At 45.3% G+C, this 19,972-nt stretch overlaps 1 protein-coding gene across 4 annotated transcripts in view; it reads right to left on the bottom strand.

The window, feature by feature from the left end:
* LOC134347206 (histone PARylation factor 1) overlaps positions 1 to 19,972 on the bottom strand; it is an 87,849-nt gene that overhangs the window by 14,160 nt on the left and 53,717 nt on the right. For 2 of the 4 annotated variants that reach the window (XM_063049495.1, XM_063049493.1), the window contains 4 exons: positions 11,854 to 12,016; positions 9,512 to 9,698; positions 6,483 to 6,581; positions 2,856 to 3,006 (listed from right to left, as the gene is read on the bottom strand). In XM_063049495.1, the coding sequence (XP_062905565.1) occupies positions 2,856 to 3,006; positions 6,483 to 6,581; positions 9,512 to 9,698; positions 11,854 to 11,917 (501 nt within the window). In that variant the 5' untranslated portion in view covers positions 11,918 to 12,016. The other 2 variants (XM_063049494.1, XM_063049492.1) reach the window with 2 other exon arrangements.

The raw sequence follows: 19,972 nt of genomic DNA, 5'->3' as shown, positions 1-19,972 counted from the left end.
GACCTTGCCTGTCTGGAGCTGAAGTTGCATGGACTTCCTGCAGATGTAGTCATCAGGGAAACTATTAGCTACCCTGAAATCCCACATCTCACAGGAGGAGCACTCCACTGTGATGACTCTGGTGCCAAACTGTATCGGTATTTGCCCTTCCCTTGGACTATATCAGTGACGTGGAGAGGGAGAACCCACTGCATGGGCAACAGCTGGTTCTTCAAATCTTCCTGTCCAGGCTTGCACCCTGGAGAGGACACAGTCCACTAGAGGTGTAAACCCCTGATCTGCTGGGATCGATGGCTGCCTGTTATTCCACTGCCTGAGTTACCTTCCTGTCTACACTTGTTATACATTTGGCTCTGACTTCTTATGCTTAAGTCCTACAGTCACCCAAATGACTCACCTCAACTAATTCCACAACCTTTGGACTCACTTTCAAAGACATTACAACTCGTTCTCAGGATTATTTGTTACTCATTTATCTACTATTATATTTTTCTTTTGTATTTGCACATTGGTTGCTCGTCAGTCTTTGTGTGCAGTTTTTCATTGATTTTATTGTGTTTCTTTGTATTTAATGTGAATGCCTGCAAGAAAATGCATCTCAGGGTAGTAGTGGTGACGTGCGTACTGTACTTTGATAATAAATTTACTTTGATCTTTGAATATATTCTACCTTGAGAATAATTTTCCAGCAGGCATTTATAAGAAAATAAATACAATAGAATTTAAGGAAAACTATATTTTATATATATATACATACACACACACACACATAACCAATGTACAAGATGGAGGAGCGGGTAGTGTTGAGGAAACAGAGAGACTTAGATAGTTTAGGGGAATGAGCAAAGAAGTGGCAAATGAAATACAATATTGTAAGGTGTATGGTCATGCACTTTGGTGGAAGAAATAAATGGGCAGACTATTATTTAGATGGGGAGAGAATTCAAAATGCAGAGATGCACAGGGACTTGGGAGTCTTTGTGCGGGATACCCTAAAAGGTTAACCTCCAGGTTGAGTCAGTGGTGAAGAAGCCGAATGCAATGTTGGCATTCATTTCTAGAGATATAGAATATAAGAGCAGGGATGTGATGTTAAGGCTCTATAAGGCACTTGTGAGACCACACTTGGAGGAGTATTGTGTGCAGTTTTGACCTCCTTATTTTAGAAAGGATATACTGACATTGGACAGGGTTCAGAGAAGATTCACAAGAATGATTCCAGGAATGAAAGGGTTACCGTATGAAAAACGTCTGGCAGCTCTTGGGCTGTATTCCCTGGAGTTCAGGAGAATGAGGGGGGATCTCACAGAAACATTCCGAATGTTAAAAGACCTGAACAGATTAGATATGGCAAAATTATTTCCCATGTTAGGAGATTCTAGGGTAAGAGGGCACAACTTCAGGATTGAAGGATGTCTATTTAGAACAGAAATGCAGAGAAATTACTTTAGTCAGAGGGTGGTAAATATATGGAATTTGTTGCCACGAGTGGCTGTGGAGGCCAAGTCATTGGGTGTATTTAAGGCAGAGATAGATAGGTTCTTGAGTAGGCAGGGCATCAAAGGATGTGGAGAGAAGGCAGGGGAGTGGGGAGGACTGGAAGAATTGGATCAGCCCATGATTGAATGGTGGAGCAGACTCGATGGGCTGAATGGCCTACTTCTGCTCCTACATCTTATGGTCCTACAAAAGACAACAAATATGCTAATAAAAACCAAATCATGTTGAGAACATGAGTTGTAGAGGCCTTGAAAGTGAGTTTGTAGGTTGTGGAGTCAGTTCAGAGTTGGGGTGAGTGGAGTTATCCACGCTGGTTCAGGAGCCTGATGGTTGAAGGGTAATAACTATTCCTGAACGTGGTGGTGTGGGACCCAAGGCTCCTGTACCTTCTCCTGATGGCAGCAGTGATAAGAGAGCAAGGCCTAGATGTTTTGGCCCTTATCCATCTGAATCTTTCCTAAAGAGAGCAAAAGTAATGAGACAGTGTTCATGGGTTCATTGTCCATTCAGAAATCTGTAGGCAGAGGGGACAAAGCTTTCCCTAAAATGTTGAGTGTGTGTCTTCAGGCTCCTGTACCTCCTCCCTGATGGTAGCAATGAGCAGAGAGCATGTCCTGGGTGGTGGAGGTCCTTAATGACAGACGCCTCCTTTTTGAAACATCACCTTTTGAAGATCTCTTCAACAGTATGGACGTTAGTGCCCACGATGGAGCAGGCGACCACTCTCTGGATGAAAAATTTGCCCCTCAGGTTCCTATTCAAACTCTCCCCTATGCCCTATGCCTTGATTCCCCAATCCCGGGAGAAAATCTGTGAGCATTCACCCTCTCTAATGCCCTTTTATTATTCAAAACATCTCTAGGTCACCCCTCATTCTCCTAGTACCAGTCAAACAAGTCCCAAACTACTTGACCTATCTCCGTAATTCCTTCAACTCTGTCAGCATTCTTATAAACCTTGTTCTAGTTTGTTCCCATCTAAATCTCTCACGATTGAATTGTTCTGTTCCTTACAATACTTAATTTATGCACTTTACTTTGTTTATTTATGCGTAATTCATCTGTAGATTTTATCCTTACTTTCATAAGTTATTGTGTGTTATGTGTACCACTGTGCTGGTTTGGAGAAATGTCTCGTTTGACATAATACGTGTGTGTGTATTTTTTTAATATATAAAATATTGTATATAGTTAAATGACAATAAACTTGGCTTGACTAAGCAACGTCATATTGCTCATCTCTCTTTGACTCCAGTAAGAGTTGCAAGAAATTTAAACTCAAGCGCCACGTTAATTAAATTCTGAGGAAGCTCTACATTAATTAAATTCTGAGGCGGCTCTGGACACAAAACTTACCTTCCTGTCCCTCGCTTTCATTCCTTGCGTTCTTTGGTCTAGTGAATAATTTAATTTCTTCGCTACCGCTGTTAATTTGGTCTCAAGCTCTTTCAGCACACTGCTCTGCCGTTTATTACTTAATTCCTTTAGTCTTCTACTTAAAAGTAGGCTGAAAAATGAAAATAAAAGTGACAGGATGCGTAGGGAAAGCAGCTCAACTTAGGAACATGTCACTAGAACTTTTGCACTTTCCCTGCCTGACTTGCACAAGTAGGCAAAGATGTACCAAAGGCATCTCCACTTAGTGGCCACTTTATCAGGTACACCTGGTCATTATTCAAAAATATCTAATCAGCCAATCACGTGGCAGCAACTCGCAGCATATAAGCATACAGACACGATCAAGAGGTTCAGCTGTTCAGACCAAACATCAGAACAGGAAGAAATGTGACCTAAGTGACTTTGACTGTGGAATGAAGCCAGACCAGGGCGGGGTTTGAATATCTCAGTCTGCTTATCTTCTGGGTTTTTCACGGCCATTCCCTAGCATTTACAAAGAGTGGTGAAAAAGCCAAAAACAATACATGCAATGAACATCAGTTCTGTGGGCGCAAATGCCTCGTTAATGAGCGGTCAAAGACTGGCCACACCGAACACAGAGGTGTTGTGCAAAGGACAGGCTCAGACCTTCCTGCTGTTTCTACCAAGGCATCTCTCTCTGGAGATCCAGCCTGTAACAAAATCTCTGGACCAGGAACAGACAAAGAGCCCTCTAGGACAGATTTTATACCGCGGTTACAATGGTTCTAATTGGGTTTCATTCACACAACACACATACACGTGGACACACACAAAACTGCGTGTGAACACAGCTCGGCACATCAGAAACCAGCACTCGCCACCGCCCCACCCTCCCAGGATTCTGTCTAAACTTGTCTCTGTCTCAGTAGGCAGCCTACATAATCAATGACCCCATACATCCTCTTCTCCTCCCCTTCCATCAGGCAGAAGTTAAGAAAGCCTGAAAGCACATAACACCAGGCTCAGGGACAGCTTCTACCCCATTGCTGCAAGACTATTGAACGGTTCCCCGACTACAATAGGATGGACGCTTGACCTCACAATCCACCTTGTCATGGCCTTGCAGCTTACTGTCTGCCTGCACTGCACTTTCTCTATTTGTGTAACACTTTATTCGGCATTCTGTTATTGTTTTCCTTTGTACAACCTCAATGTACTGATGTGATGAAACAGTCTGTATGAATGGCATGTAAAACAAAGTTTTTCACTGTACCTCAGTACACCTGACCATAATAAACTAATTTAACAACTACCCCACAACAGAGAATTACGCGACTCTTTCTAAGAGCGAGAAAGTACTGGGAAACAGTCCATGCAAAAAATTCTATGGAAAGAATGCTCCGAGCCAAGATCCTTTATCAGGACTTCCAGCTGCCTGAAGGATCAAGCGTTTATTCTCCTCCAGAAATCCTGCCCCATGTGCTGATCCAGCATTCTGTGTGCGCTGTTCAACATTTCCAGCAGCTGCAGAATCTTTTGTGCTTACGCAAAAAAATTCTGCTCCTTGTACAATCCCTTCCTATTTCATAACCTCTTGCTCAACTCTAAACGTAACCACAGAAACAGCCCCTTGTCCATGCCGACCAATATGACTACCTGAGCTGGTCTCATTTGCCTGAATTTGGCACGCCCCATACCCTGGAGAGTATTCTAACTGGCTGCACCACCGTCTGGCATGGAGGGGCCACTGCACAGGATCAGAAAAAAGCTGCAGACAATTGTAAAATCAGCCAACTCCATCACCCAGGCCATGCCCTTTTCTGAAGGTGGTGGTACAGGACCCTGAGATACACACACAACGTTTAAGGAGCAGCTCCTTCCCCCTGCCATCAGACTTCTGAATGGACAGTGAACCCATGTACCTCACAATTTTTTGCTCTTCTTGCACTACTAATTTAATTTATATTTCTTATTGCAATTCATAGTTTTTAAAATTATGTACTGCAACGTACTGCTGCCACAAAACAACAAACTTCACGACATATGCCAGTGATATTAAACCTGATTCTGATACATATCCCTCAAGGCCTTTCCTGCCAATGTCCCTGTCCATATGTCTATTAAACCTTATAATTTCCCCCTTCTTCTGGCAGCTTGCTCCACATACCCAACAACCGGTGTAGAAAAGGTTTCTCCTCAGCTCCCTTTTAAATATTTTCCCTCTCTCCCATGGCCACTAGTTTTTGACTCTTAGCCTGTGAAAACAACAGACCATTCTACTCTCTTCACGTTTTTCTGCACTTCTAGAAGGTCACCACTCAGTCTCCTACATTCTGGGGAAAACCACCCAAACCTACTGAGTGTCTCCTTCTAACTCAAGCCCTCCCGTGAATCCTTCCTGACCTCTTTTCATCCTAATGACGTCCTTCCTACAGTTGGGTGACCAGAATGGTGCTAAGTATCCCAAGTACAAGTTTTATTAAACTACTTCCGAAAATTAGCAAAACCACACCAGCTGTTAGTTCGAATACCACTGGAATACTTTGGGAAGTGAGCCTAGCGACCTGTGGTGAAGCCAAGTACGGTCTCCAGCTGGCAAAGCCACGAGCTCCGGAATTTCTATCTGAAACCAACCCTCCTTTTAAAAAGCTCCTTAAAACCTACTTCGATGCCCAAGTGTTTGACATCTGTCTTAGAATCCTGTGGTTCAGCACTGACTACATCCTTCGGGAAACACCTGGGAATATTTTTGCCGGTTTAAAGGTGCTAGTTGCTGTGCGTTGCTCAAAATCTAAATGGAACTTTGGATACGGCTGCGTATTGCTCTGTTACTAAACCAGAGGAGAAGGTTAATGACCTGGGGGACACGAGTTCAAATCCCACCACTGGACAACTTGAGACCAAACTCAGTCATCAAGGCTGGATAATACCTGGTGTCAGTTTAGACGACAAGGAAACAAGTGGAGATTATGGAAACAAAAATTCTAATGGACAGATTAATCTACTTTTGGCAAAAAGGAATAATCAAAGATAGTCAGCATGGCTCTGTTAGGGGAAGACCTCATTTGATCGTTTTGATGGAATTTGTCGAAGTGCATCGACGAGGGAGGTGCAGTTAATGGAATGTACATGGATTTCAGTAAGAAGAAAGTCAGTACGATTCCAGTCCAGTTGAGGGGTCTCGATCCCGAACATTAACAGTCCAGGTCCCTCCCCGAATAACACCACAAGACAGGAGCAGGGTTAAGCCAAGTCATTGGGTATATTTAAAGTGGAGGTTGACAGGTTCTTGATTTGTCAGGGTCTCAAAGATTTTGGAGAGAAGGCAGGAGAATGGGGTTCAACATGATGGAATGGTGGAGCTCAATGGCTGAATACCTTAATTCTGCTCCTATGTCTAATGATTTTGTTAGTGGGTGGAATGAGCATTTAATGATACTGATGTTTTCACAGCCTCTCTCACTGAAAACAGTGTTTTATTTAATTAGTGAGATTTGAAACCTCAGCTCCCATGGCGGTGTTTGCACTCTCCTCTGGCTCCTTCACCCAGGCTTTGGATATATAACAGCTGGTCTGGCAATTGTTTTGTGCCTCAGCTTTCACTGCAGAAACAAGCGTACTTACTTAACGGAGCAGAACAGATTGTCTCCCATCTGGACCAACGAGCAGCCTTTCTTAGCTTCGCTGGCAGCCACGAACACTGGTAGCTCATCTGGAGTGTCCCTGCAGTGGATACAACACACCAGAGTATGAACTCTGTCCACTTCTTTGGCTCATGTCTTCTTTGTGCTACTATCATCAGGGAGGAGTTCTCTGGTTTCCTCCCACATCCCAAGGACGGATGGGTTAGTAAGCACGGAATGAATTGCCATGTGGTAGTGGAGGTGGGTTCATTAGGGACATTTAAGAGACTCTTGGAATAGAGGGACATCCATTTAGAACAGGGATGAGGAGGAGTTTCTTTAGCCAGAGTAGTGAATCTGTGGAATTCATTGCAACAGATGGCTGTGGAGGCCAAGTCATCGGGTACATTTAAAGCAGAGCTTGACAGGTTCTTGATGAGTCATGGTGCTAGAGTTTACAGGGATAAGAAAGAGGAATGGGGTTGAGAGGGATAATGAATCAGCAATGATAGAGTGGTGGAGCAGAACTGATGGGCTGAATCACCTAATTCTGTTTCTGTGTCTTATTGTCTTAGCTCTCCATCTTCATTCATCCATGTGCCTAGAGTTAAAAATACACTTGGACTAAGATGTTAACTGTCCTGTGCTATCACCAGTGGGATCATCAGTTGATCTGCCACCTGTCTTCAGGAGTTTCGGCCCGCTTATGATCAAGACTCCCTCGAAGTGGTGGGCCAGCAGTGCTAAAGCACCACCTCCCACTGGTGAGCTTAAAAACTTGGCATCTGCCTCTATGAGGGTTGTTGGTCATTTCCATCCAACAGATAGTCTGCTCTTCAGGTGACTATGCAACTACTGAAGGGTTTGCAAGATATGTATACACTGTCTGACTATCTGCCCCTCTAGACATACTTGGTCCACACCCATGCTGATCCTGTCTCTGCTGCCTCAGCTACAGCCCTGCTGGTTGACTTGATCTCTCTTCTAGTGAAGCCAAGGTCATGCAGCCACTTCTGGAGAGTGAATGCAATAAACCCACGGCAGCCTACTTCGAATGGATAGCATGAGACCTTCCACCCTCTGTCTCTGCACTCTGATCTTAATTCTGCATACTTGGTTAACTTGCGCTCAGAGTCATAGAAAAGAACAGCACAGAAACAAGCCCTTCGTCCCATCTAGTCCATGCCAACCCATTTAAACAGCCTACACCCATCGACCTGCAGCAGGACCATAGCCTCCCACACACCTATTATACATGTGAATATCCAAACTTCCCTGTGGGAGGGAAGGCTAGGTTGATCTTTGAGTAGGTCAGCACAACATTGCAGGACAAAGGGCTGTACTGTTCCATGTTCTGTGATTAGTGTGAAAGTGTGGCTGATGATTAGCAGACTCAGTGGGCCAAAGGGCCAGTTATACATGCTCAATCGCTCTATGACTACAAGATCACTGTCAGGCAGAGGATACCAAAGGCTGAAAGCAGGTACCACCAGGCACACGGACAGCTTCAATCCGACCAGTAGCAGACTACTCAGCAGTCTCTCAGTACATGATGGATTCTTGACCTCACAACCTACCTTGTTACGGCCTTGCAGCTTGTTGTCTGCCTGCACTACATGTCCTCTGTAACTGTAACACTTTATTCAATATTATCGTTATTCTTTTCTATCGCACTACTTCAGGGCAAAGTGATCTGAATGGATGGCATGTAAAACAGGTTTTTACTGTACCCCAGTATATGTAACACCTTTCACTGTATGTTCCGGTTCCTGTGACAAATAAAGCTAATCTTTATCATTTTCATCTTTATGACAACACGAGGAAATCTGCAGATGCTGGAAATTCAAGCAACACACATCAAAGTTGCTGGTGAATGCAGCAGGCCAGGCAGCATCTCTAGGAAGAGGTACAGTCGACGTTTCGGGCCGAGACCCTTCGTCAGGATTAACTGAAGGAAGAGCTAGTAAGAGATTTGAAAGTGGGAGGGGGAGGGGGAGATCCAAAATGATAGGAGAAGACAGGAGGGGGAGGGATGGAGCCAAGAGCTGGACAGGTGATAGGCAAAAGGGATACGAGAGGATCATGGGACAGGAGGTCCGGGAAGAAAGACAAGGGTGGGGGACCCAGAGGATGGACAAGGGGTAGAGTCAGAGGGACAGAGGGAGAAAAAGGAGAGAGAGAAAAAGAATGTGTGAATAAAAATAAATAACGGATGGGGTACGAGGGGGAGGTGGGGCATTAGCGGAAGTTTGAGAAGTCAATGTTCATGCCATCAGGTTGGAGGCTACCCAGACGGAATATAAAGTGTTGTTCCTCCAATCTGAGTGTGACTTCATCTTTACGGTAGAGGAGGCCGTGGATAGACATGTCAGAATGGGAATGGGATGTGGAATTAAAATGTGTGGCCACTGGGAGATCCTGCTTTCTCTGGCGGACAGAGCGTAGGTGTTCAGTGAAACGATCTCCCAGTCTGCGTCGGGTCTCGCCAATATAAAGAAGGCCACATCGGGAGCACCGGACGCAGTATATCACCCCAGCCGACTCACAATATACACATCATTCATCTTTTGTGCTTTTTTTAAACTCATAAAAAACATACATACTGTATTTATTTATATAGAGATACAGCATGCGATAACAGGCCCTTCTGGCCCAAAGAACCTGCTTCGCTCAATTACACCCACGCGGCTAATCACACCACTGACATGCACATCGTTGGATTGTGGGAGAAAACCCACAGGTCACTGGGAGAACGTACAAACTCCTCAGAGACAGTGGCGGGAATTGAACCCAGGCTTCGGCACTGGAAAGCGCAACGCTAACTGCTACACTACCATACCGCCCAAATATGGTAATAATAAACTACCATGTGATCACATGAGCACAGTCTGTTTTCCGCTTCTTTATCCCAATTTTGCATTTATTTAGCAACCATGTGGGTCTATATTTGAGACCTGATCACACCTGTGAATGTAACACTATTTCCCAACCACCAAAGGCCTCCCTGGACAAAACCTCTGGCCCTGCTACCTGAAGTAACCAAGGTGATACTGTCTTCCAGTGTCTCCAGCGATGACAGTCTGAAATTCCGGCGGGTCGTAGAAATACCTCCAATGCAACAAGTAATTCGGCTCTGGGTTAGTTGTAACTTTGTGCTTTCCTGCCAGAATATCGTAAGGCCCAACAAGCTGCAGTCCAAGACTTGAAGACAGTGCCTCTGGTGGAAGAAATAAAAGTAAACGCAAGCACCAATTCTGGGTGGAGATCTAGAATGATCCCATATCTGCTCTACTTTATTAGTCTTTCAAAGCAATCTGTTGACAAACTTCAACTCATTCAGAACACCTCTGCCACACTTTTAACTAAAACATAGAAACATAGAAAATAGGTGCAGGAGTAGGCCATTCGGCCCTTCGAGCCTGCACCGCCATTTATTATGATCATGGCTGATCATCCAACTCAGAACCCCGCCCCAGCCTTCCCTCCATACCCCCTGACCCCTGTAGCCACAAGGGCCATATCTAACTCCCTCTTAAACATAGCCAATGAACTGGCCTCAACAGTTTCCTGTGGCAGAGAATTCCACAGATTCACCACTCTCTGTGTGAAGAAGTTTTTCCTAATCTCGGTCCTAAATGGCTTCCCCTCTATCTTCAAACTGTGACCCCTCGTTCTGGACTTCCCCAACATCGGGAACCATCTTCCTGCATCTAGCCTGTCCAATCCCTTTAGGATCTTATACGTTTCAATCAGATCCCCCCTCAATCTTCTAAATTCCAACGAGTACAAGCCCAGTTCATCCAGTCTTTCTTCATATGAAAGTCCTGCCATCCCAGGAATCAATCTGGTGAACCTTCTTTGTACTCCGTCTATGGCAAAGATGTCTTTCCTCAGATTAGGGGACCAAAACTGCACACAATACTCCAGGTGTGGTCTCACCAAGGCCTTGTACAACTGCAGTAGTACCTCCCTGCTCCTATACTTGAATCCTCTTGCTATAAATGCCAGCATACCATTCGCCTTTTTCACCGCCTGCTGTACCTGCATGCCCACTTTCAATGACTGGTGTATAATGACACCCAGGTCTCGTTGCACCTCCCCTTTTCCTAATCGACCACCATTCAGATAATAATCTGTTTTCCTATTTTTGCCACCAAAGTGGATAACTTCACATTTATCCACAGCCGCCAAAGTGGATAACTTCAAACCAAGATGAGAAGCACATCACTCACGTACGAACTACATTGCACTGGCTTCCTGCATATTTTAGAATTGATTTTAAAGTTCTCGTACTTATTTTCAAGCTTTCAATGATCTGAGACCAGAGTACATCACAGTATAGTTTTTGTTTTATAACCCTGCTCGAGCTCTGATAGTCATAGTCATAGTTATACTTTATAGATCCAGGGGGAAATTGGTTTTCGTTACAGTTGCACCATAAATAATAACTAGTAATAGAATAGTAATAGAAAATAGTAATAAATAGTTAAATTGTAATATGTAATTTATGCCAGTAAATTATGAAATAAGTCCAGGACCAGCCTATTGGCTCAGGGTGTCTGACCCTCCAAGGGAGGAGTTGTAAAGTTTGATGGCCACAGGCAGGAATGACTTCCTATGATGCTCTGTGTTGCATCTCGGAGGAATGAGTCTCTGGCTGAATGTACTCCTGTGCCCACCCAGTACATTATGTAGTGGATGGGAGACATTGTCCAAGATGGCATGCAACTTGGACAGCATCCTCTTTTCAGACACCACCGTGAGAGAGTCCAGTTCCATCCCCACAACATCACTGGCCTTACGAATGAGTTTGTTGATTCTGTTGGTGTCTGCTACCCTCAGCCTGCTGCCCCAGCACACAACAGCAAAAATAATCGCACTGGCCACCACAGACTCGTAGAACATCCTCAGCATCGTCCGGCAGATGTTAAAGGACCTCAGTCTCCTCAGGTCTTCTTTGGCCGGACTCTTAAATTTAAACAATCTTCCTCAAAAGACAATTGGCTGATCAGCTATTTTGAACTATGCTCCTAAACTGTGGAACTCAGTACATAAAACTTTCAGGGATGCAGGTACAGTTGACACTTGTAAACATAAGTTCAAAACCCATTTATTTAACACTGCTTTTAACTAACATCTTTTAGTCTTTTATTTTCAATGTTATTGTTTTTTGATTTTAGCACTTTATCCCGTTGAACTACATTTGATAAGTTCTCTATAAATAAGTTATTATTATTATTATTTTGTCACCTGAGGTTTGTAGAAGGATGTCCTCACAGGGATGCACAAAAATCTCACCATGTTGCCCCTCTGTCAACAGGATGATCTCTGGGGATGAGGGATGGGTGGGGCATAAGGAAATGGGGACTTACCACACGGATTCCCTGGATTCAGCTCCTCGCAGAACTGCCAGAAGTGGTAGAAATCCTCGGGCATCGGCAGCTTGTAAAGACTCTGAAGCTCCTGCCGCACTTCTTCAAGGACGTCAGAGTTCTCTCCTCTGTTCTTCTTCCCGCCATCCACCGGATTCTTCGTCTGGGTTGGGGGGCGTGAGTGCAGGGAACAGAATGAGAAAAAGCATGGAGGTGCTCGGACACAATTGACAGCAGAGAATGACTCCCCAATAGATCCAAACCCAGGGTCCGTTAATTGTCCCAACCCTCCAAAACCCGGATCTGTTGTTCATATTCCCTCACAGTGCGGAAGGCTAATCAATGGACTCCCCACATGATAATCTATCTCGGTGTAGCCTTTGTTTCTTATAGTCTAGCTGCACCACACTGCCTCTGTAACAGTACGTTCGGCATTCTGTTACTGTTCTCCCTGATACTACCTCAATGCATTGTTGCAATGACTTGCTTAGCTACGAACAGTCTGAAAGACAAGTTTTTCCATTGTATCTTGGTATACATGTCAATAATGAAACAGTTAACCAACTTATTGTCACATACACCTGTAATTAAGTTACTTGTTCATGTGAAACTCACACAGTGCTTTCCTCCGGGCATGTGGGTTTTGTCCGGGTGCTCCGGTTTCCGCCCACAGTCCAAAGACATGCAGGTTAGAAGGTTAATTGGTCATTGTCAACTGTCCTGTGATTTGGCTGGGGTTAGATAAGTGGGTTGCTGGGCAGTGTTGGGCTGGAAGGGCCATTCCACTGTATCTCCAAATAATTAACAATAAATACAGTGGCAAGCGTAAAACAACTGTGGTGCAAAAATCGTAGTGTGAAGATACTGAGGTGACAGTAACGGAATAATGGAGAGTTCAAAGTAAACTTCATTATCAAACACAACCCTGAGGTAGAGTTAGGTTTCAGAGAACATGACAGGAAGAGGCCCAGTGAATCCATGCTGACCCTCAGAGACATCCCATAAATCCCAATCCATCCTCTTCCCTCCCAACCCCCAAGTCATGTGATGGAAACCCTGTCCAGCAGAGGCTTCTCACTTCCTTCCAGTCCATTGCCACAGTGCTTTACTTCAGGAAAGCTGAAGGTGACTGACAGGATAACCAGGGGCAGAAAGCAGGCAGTTGGTGATTTTTAAATAGACATTTGAACAGGAAGGGATTGGAGGGATCTGGATGAGGGATAGGTTCTTGATTAGGCAGGGCATCGGAGGGTTTTTGGGGAGAAGGCAGGTGATTGGGGTTGAGAGGAATAATAAATCAGCTATGATCAAGTGGCAGAGCAGGTTCATAGAAACATAGAAATTCGACCCTTCGAGCCTGCACCGCCATTCAGTATGATCATGGCTGATCATCCAACTCAGAACCCTGTACCAGCCTTCCCTCCATACCCCCTGATCCCTTTAGCCACAAGGGCCATATCTAACTCCCTCTTAAATATAGCCAACTGTTTCCTGTGGCAGAGAATTCCACAGATTCACCACTGTCTGTGTGAAGAAGTTTTTCCTCATCTCGGTCCTAAAAGGCTTCCCCTTTATCCTCAAACTAAAATCCTTAAACTTAAACTCAACAGGGTGAATGTCCCACTTCTGCTCCCATGTCTTAGGTTACACAGGAGGGCATTTAGTTGTCTTATGACACATAAGGAATCATTTAGTACAAACTGACATCAACAATAGCACAACATCATGGCTCAAATGGCCCGTCCAGAGCTGTACTGTTCTGTGCTTTACCGACTGACAAGGATGCCTGCCACGCTGGCCATTCCCTTTCCCCCGTCATTGCCATCAGCCCGAAAGCCTGGACGTCCAGACTTAAAGAACCGGCTTCGGTCAGAATCCTGAACCAGTTCCTTCTCCCATCCCCTTCCCTTGGTGCAGCCATGTTCACAGACCCCAAATTCTACCTCTTCCGTTACTGTCCCTCCAGCACTTTTTTCACTATGTTTTGCACTCTGTTGTATTTATCATCACCACGCACACTGTTTACACCGTGAGTTTCAGGCAAGCAAAGAAATTCATTGTACCCTGGTGTATATGATAATAAACTACTTTAAGCCTTGATGCAAACTTCACTTTTGATCTTCCTGACGTGCTGAATATTTCCAGTTTTTACTGTAGATTTCCAAAATAGACGGATGGCCAGCAATGATGTTAAACAGAACAACTGTTAATAATTAACGGTTGGTTTTTTTTTCACGCAATTTGCCCTAAGCCTGTGCACAATGCATTGTATTTATCAACCACCTCGCTCGGAGAACGGAGAACCCGGAACGGGCCAGACAAGGCCCTACCCAGGCGCTGCAACCAGTATGTCCCGGGACACACTGTAGCAATAAACAATCTCAATTCTGGCTACAATGTAACCCCGATTCCCCCATTCACTCCCGGTACCTCCGAGCTCCTGCTGCCCGCTTTCCGTTTCCCGCGCCCCGCCATTACAACCGCGCTGTGAATAATGGGGGGGGGGTGCAGGCTGATCCCGCCGCAGGGACAAGCCAGCCGGTTCCCTCCGTCACGGGGATAAATCAGTCAGTTCCTGCCATCTCCCTCCACCGCGGGACCAAATCAGCCTATCAGCCAGCTCCGTCACAGGGACAAATCAGGCAGCTCCCCTCATCCGTTGCCCCAAATCAGCCTATCAGCCAGCTCCGTCACAGGGACAAATCCGCCTATCAGCCAGCTCCGTCACAGGGACAAATCCGCCTATCAGCCAGCTCCGTCACAGGGACAAATCAGCCTATCAGCCAGCTCCGTCACAGGGACAAATCACCCTAATCAGCCAGCTCCGTCACAGGGACAAATCAGCCTATCAGCCAGCTCCGTCACAGGGACAAATCAACCTATCAGCCAGCTCCATCACAGGGACAAATCAGGCAGCTCCCCTCTTCCGTGGGACCAAATCAGCCTATCAGCCAGCTCCGTCACAGGGACAAAACAGGCAGCTCCCATCATCACGGGACCACGTTAGCCAGTCAGCCAGCTCCGTCACAGTTGTCCCTCCGCCAAGGGACCAAACCAGCCAGTCAGTTCCCTCGGCCTTGAGGCCATCAGCCAATCAGCTCCCTCCAATCAATCGTTTCCTTCGACATAGGGCTTCAACGGCCAATCCGCCGCCACACGAATCAAAGCGACCGAGCTGTCATCTGAGCCAATCGAATAACAAAATCACAAGAACCAATCAGACAACAATGCCGCCAGTTGGTTGTCACATCAGCCAATCGAATAATAACAAACTCTCAAGAACCAATCAGACAACAACGCCGCCAGTTGGTTGTCACATGAGCCAATCAGTTAGCGGTCTAAATTACTCAGTCAAATTGAGGGCTCGGAGTTTTGAGGTACAAAATTTACTGTTGTGATTTTTTTTGTAGCTTTACAAACATAACAAAATTAAATTAACTTTAAAGTAGGCTGTAGCAGAAGCCACATCAGTGTCTCCAAACGATTCAAGCAAGCAATTAGAACTACCAACTGTGTTTTGACAGGGGCTGGTCTGAGATGAACCAGGAGCCTCCGTGAGGCTGCGTGTTCTTGTTACTGCTGTAGGGTAATGCAAGAGGAAGAAACATGCATAGCTCACAACCACCGACATTGAATTGGGGTTCACTTTAAGAGGCTGATCTGAAGCGATGACATAGTGACGTAGCTTTTTTTTTACCGCCCTTTTTGTTCAGTTTGAGTTTAACAATAAAGAAGTTGTAAACGCAAACACGAGGAAATCTGCAGATGCTGGAATTTCAAGCAACACACATAGAAGTTGCTGGTGAACACAGCAGGCCAGGCAGCAACTCTAGGAAGAGGTACAGTCGACGTTTCGGGCCGAGACCCTTCGTCAGGATTAACTGAAAGAAGAGCTAGTAAGAGATTTGAAAGTGGGAGGGGGGGAGCCCAAAGGATGAGGAAGGAGTTATGGTGAGAGGGAGAAAAAAGAGAGGGAAAAAAAAAGGGGGGGAAATAAATAAATAAATACCTAAATGAGGGATGGGGTACGAAGGGGATGTGGGGCATTAATGGAAGTTAGGGAAGGCAATGTTCATGCCATCGGGTTGGAGGCTACCCGGATGGAATATAAAGTGTTGTTCCTCCACTGTGAATGTGGCTTCATCTTGACAGTAGAGGAGGCCGTGGATAGACATATCAGAATGGGAATGGGACGTGGAATTAAAATGTGTGGCTACTGGGAGGTCCTGCTTTCACTGGCGGACAGAGCGCAGGTGTTCAGCAAAGCGGTCTCCCAGTCTGCGTCGGGTCTCGCCAATATATAGGAGGCCGCATCGGAAGCACCGGATGCAGTACATCACCCCAGCCGACTCACAGGTGAAGTGTCGCCTCACCTGGAAGGACTGTCTGGGGCCCTGAATAGTGGTGAGGGAGGAAATGTAAGGGCATGTGTAGCACTTGTTCCGCTTACAAGGATAAGTGCCGGGAGGGAGATCGGTGGGGAGGGATGGGGGGGACGTATGGACAAGGGAGTCACATAGGGAGCAATCCCTGTGGAAAGCAGAAAGGGGGGGAGGGAAAGATGTGCTTGGTGGTGGGATCCCGTTGGAGGTGGCGGAAGTTATGGAGAATTATATGTTGGACACGGTGACCCTTACACTTCCCTCACCACCATTCAGGGCCACACACTGGAGCTTTGCTCTTTAGCCTCTATCTGTATGCAGGTAGGAGAAGGTCAGCCAAGTGATCCAATTTACTGAAATGCAGTCTGGGCTTGGAATGGTAGGCATTCCTTATTTTAGTATGACAGTGGTCTAGTGTGTTAGGACCTCCAGTGCTACAGGGTATATGCTGATTGTAATTAGGCAAGGTTTTCTTCAAATGTGCCTGAGTGAAGTCCGTGACTGATTTGAAATGTGTTGGGATGGACTGTTTCTTCTTTGGAGACGGCATCATGCAGTACCTCAAGCACTTGATTGTAGTTGGCTGCTGGTGGTATGTAAACTGTGATCAGGATTATGGAGGAGAACTCCCTCGGTAGATTGAATGGATGGCATTTGATCCTTAGGTGTTCAAGGTCGGTGGAAGACGAGTTCGATAGAACCGCCACATCGGAGCACCACTGAGAGTCTAACATGAAACATACACCTCCATATTTTGCCTATTCTGAATTAGCAGTTCAACCCATATGCTAAATCGAGAAGCCTTCTGGTTTGATTGCTGTATCTGACGTGGCTGGAGAAAGCCATGTCTCACTCAGACATAGAATACAACAATTCTTCATTTCTCTCCAGTGCAGCAATCTTGCCCTCAAGTTCTCAATTTTGTTCTCTAGTGGCTGCACATTTGCTAACAAGGTGCTGTGTAGAGGGAGGGGGGCTCGAACATTTACAAAGTTTACTCTGTGTCATTAGGGGATCTGAAGTGAAGAGGGTGGCCAGTAACTTTAAATTCCTCGGCGTTGTCATATCAGAGGATCTGGCCTGGGACCAGCATATGTGCCATCACAAAGATGGCACAACAGCACCTCTACTTTCTTAGAAGTTTTTGCAGACGCGGCATGTCATCCAAAACTTTTGGCATACTTCTATTGATACACAATAGAGAGTACCCTAACTGGTTGCATCACGGCCTGGTATGGAAACACCAAAGCCTTGGAGTGGAAATGACTACAGGTAGTGCTGGATGTTAGAGCGATTTTTGGGTTTAGGACATACAGATTTAACAATTGACTTCGACTACCAGTCTTTACATCAGAAAACATATTCTGCATTCATTTGGGAGTGCAGCTCTGAACTATGGATCCTAAAGGCTGTGAATCCCAGTCTAGACAATGCTGATTAAAATTCATTTGGATGTCTGTGGTGTGGATGTGAATCAGGAGGTGTGAAGGTTGTATGTAGTTTCAAAGAAAGCATTGTCCATACATTGTAAATATGGAGTTGTCCTTTGATGTTTGGCACATAAAATATGGAGCCCCATGTTGAGCCAGCAGACTTTTCCACTGAAAGCGTCTCCATACAATGCCTGCTGTACCTTGTTTTGTTGAATAAAGAAGCTGCTGTGTATCTACCAGTAATTTTCTCCGGTGACTTCATTCTCGCAGCAACAGTGGATACAGCCTAGTCCGTCACAAGCCAAACCCTCCCCACCACTGAGCGTACTTACAACGAGCACTGCCACGAGAAAGCAGCATCCATCATCAAAGAACCCCTCCACCCAGGCCATGCTCCCTTCTTGCTACCACCACGGGGCAGGAAGTACAAGAGCCTTATCATCAGCTTCAGGAACAGTTATTATCCTTCAACCATCAGGCTCCTGAACCAGTGTGGATAACTTCACTCACCTCAACACTGAACTGATTCCACAACCTACAAACTCACTTTCAAGGACTCTACAACTCAAGTTCTCAGGATTATTATTTTCTTTATTTCGACAATTTGTCTTCCTTTGCACATTGTTTATATGTCTGTCTTCGTTTAAGTAGAAGTGTTTCATAAATTCCATTGTATTTATTTTCCTATAAATGCCTACGAGAAAATGAATCTCAGCATGTATGTACTTCGATGATAAATTAACTTTGACTGTAACTTTGATCCTTCCGTTACATCATTTGTCCCACTTACAGCAGGTGACAGCAGTTGGGTAAACTCACCCAACTCTGATTTCAGTGTTTTTCTAGTTATAAAATAAATCAGCTGTGGTAGAAGCTGGAGCAGTAATGAAAATACAGCTGGATGATTTAACAAGAACAGTTTTAACAAATCAAAAAATCTTTCCTTTCTGTGTCCTTTATGTTCTCGCTGGTCATTGTTTAAAGTATCATGCATCGCTCTGTGAACCCATTAAACCGTAAGATGTAGGAATAGAATTAGGTCATTTGGCCCATCGAGTCTGCTCCAACATTTCATCATGGGTGATCCAATTTTCCTCTCAGCCCCATTTTCCTGCCTTCTCCCCATATTCCTTCATGCCCTGACCTGTCGAGAAATATCAGCCTCTACCTTAAATATACATACAGACTTGGCTTCCACAGTCAAGTCAAGTCAAGTCGCTTTTTATTGTCATTTCGACCATAAGCTGCTGGTACAGTACACAGTGAAAGTGAAACAACATTCCTCCAGGACCATGGTGCTACATGAAACAACACAAAACTATACTAGACTGAGACAACACAAGGCTACACTAGACTACGTAAGACAACACAAAAACTACACGGGACTACATAAAGTGCACAAAACAGTGCAGGGCAGTACAATAAATAATAAACAAGACAATAGGCACAGTAGGGGACAAATTACAATATAATAATAAATGATGTAGATGTCAGTCTAGACTCTGGGTACTAAGGAGTCATGGCTTGGGGGAAGAAACTGTTTCTTCAGCCTCCTGTGACAAAGAATTCCACAGATTCACCACTCTCTGGTGAAAGAAATTCCTCTTCATCTCCGTGTCCAGCTCGTGATTCTCTGTAACTTTCACCATTTCCAGTGGGACCTCACCGTCAAACACATCTTTCCCTCTTTACTGCCCCATTTTCTGCTTTCCGCAGGGATCGCTCCCTATGGGACACCCTTGCCCACTCGTCCCTCCCCACTGATCTCACTCCTGGCACTTATCCTTGCAAGCAGAACAATTGCTACACCTGCCCCTATACCTCCTCCCTCACTACCATTCAGAGCCCTGAGCAGCCCTCCCAGGTGAGGTGACACTTCACCCGTGAGTCTGTTGGGGTCATGTACTGTGTCTGGTGCTCCCGGTGTGGCCTCCTGTATATCGGTGAGACCCGATGTAGCTTTTGAGACTCCTTCACCAAGCACTTACGCTCCGTCCCAGAAAAAGCAGAATCTCCCAGTAGCCACCCATTTTAATTCCACTTCCCATTCCTGTTCCGACAAGTCAGTCCATGGCCTCCTCTACTGTCGCAATGAGGCCACACCTTATATTCTATCTGGGTAGCCTTCAACCTGAACATAGATTTTTCAAACTTTTGGTAATGTCCCCCTCCCTTCACCATTCCCCATTCCCATTTCTCTCTCACCAACCTATCACCTCCCTCCCTCTGGTGCTCCTCCCCCTTTTCTTTCTTCCATGGCCTTCTGTCCTCTCCTATCAGATTTCCCCTTCTCCAGCCCTGTAT

Source organism: Mobula hypostoma, chromosome 5 (genome assembly GCF_963921235.1).
Source record: "Mobula hypostoma chromosome 5, sMobHyp1.1, whole genome shotgun sequence".
NCBI classification, from domain to species: domain Eukaryota; kingdom Metazoa; phylum Chordata; class Chondrichthyes; order Myliobatiformes; family Myliobatidae; genus Mobula; species Mobula hypostoma.
This window is presented reverse-complemented; position numbering and strand designations above follow the sequence as displayed.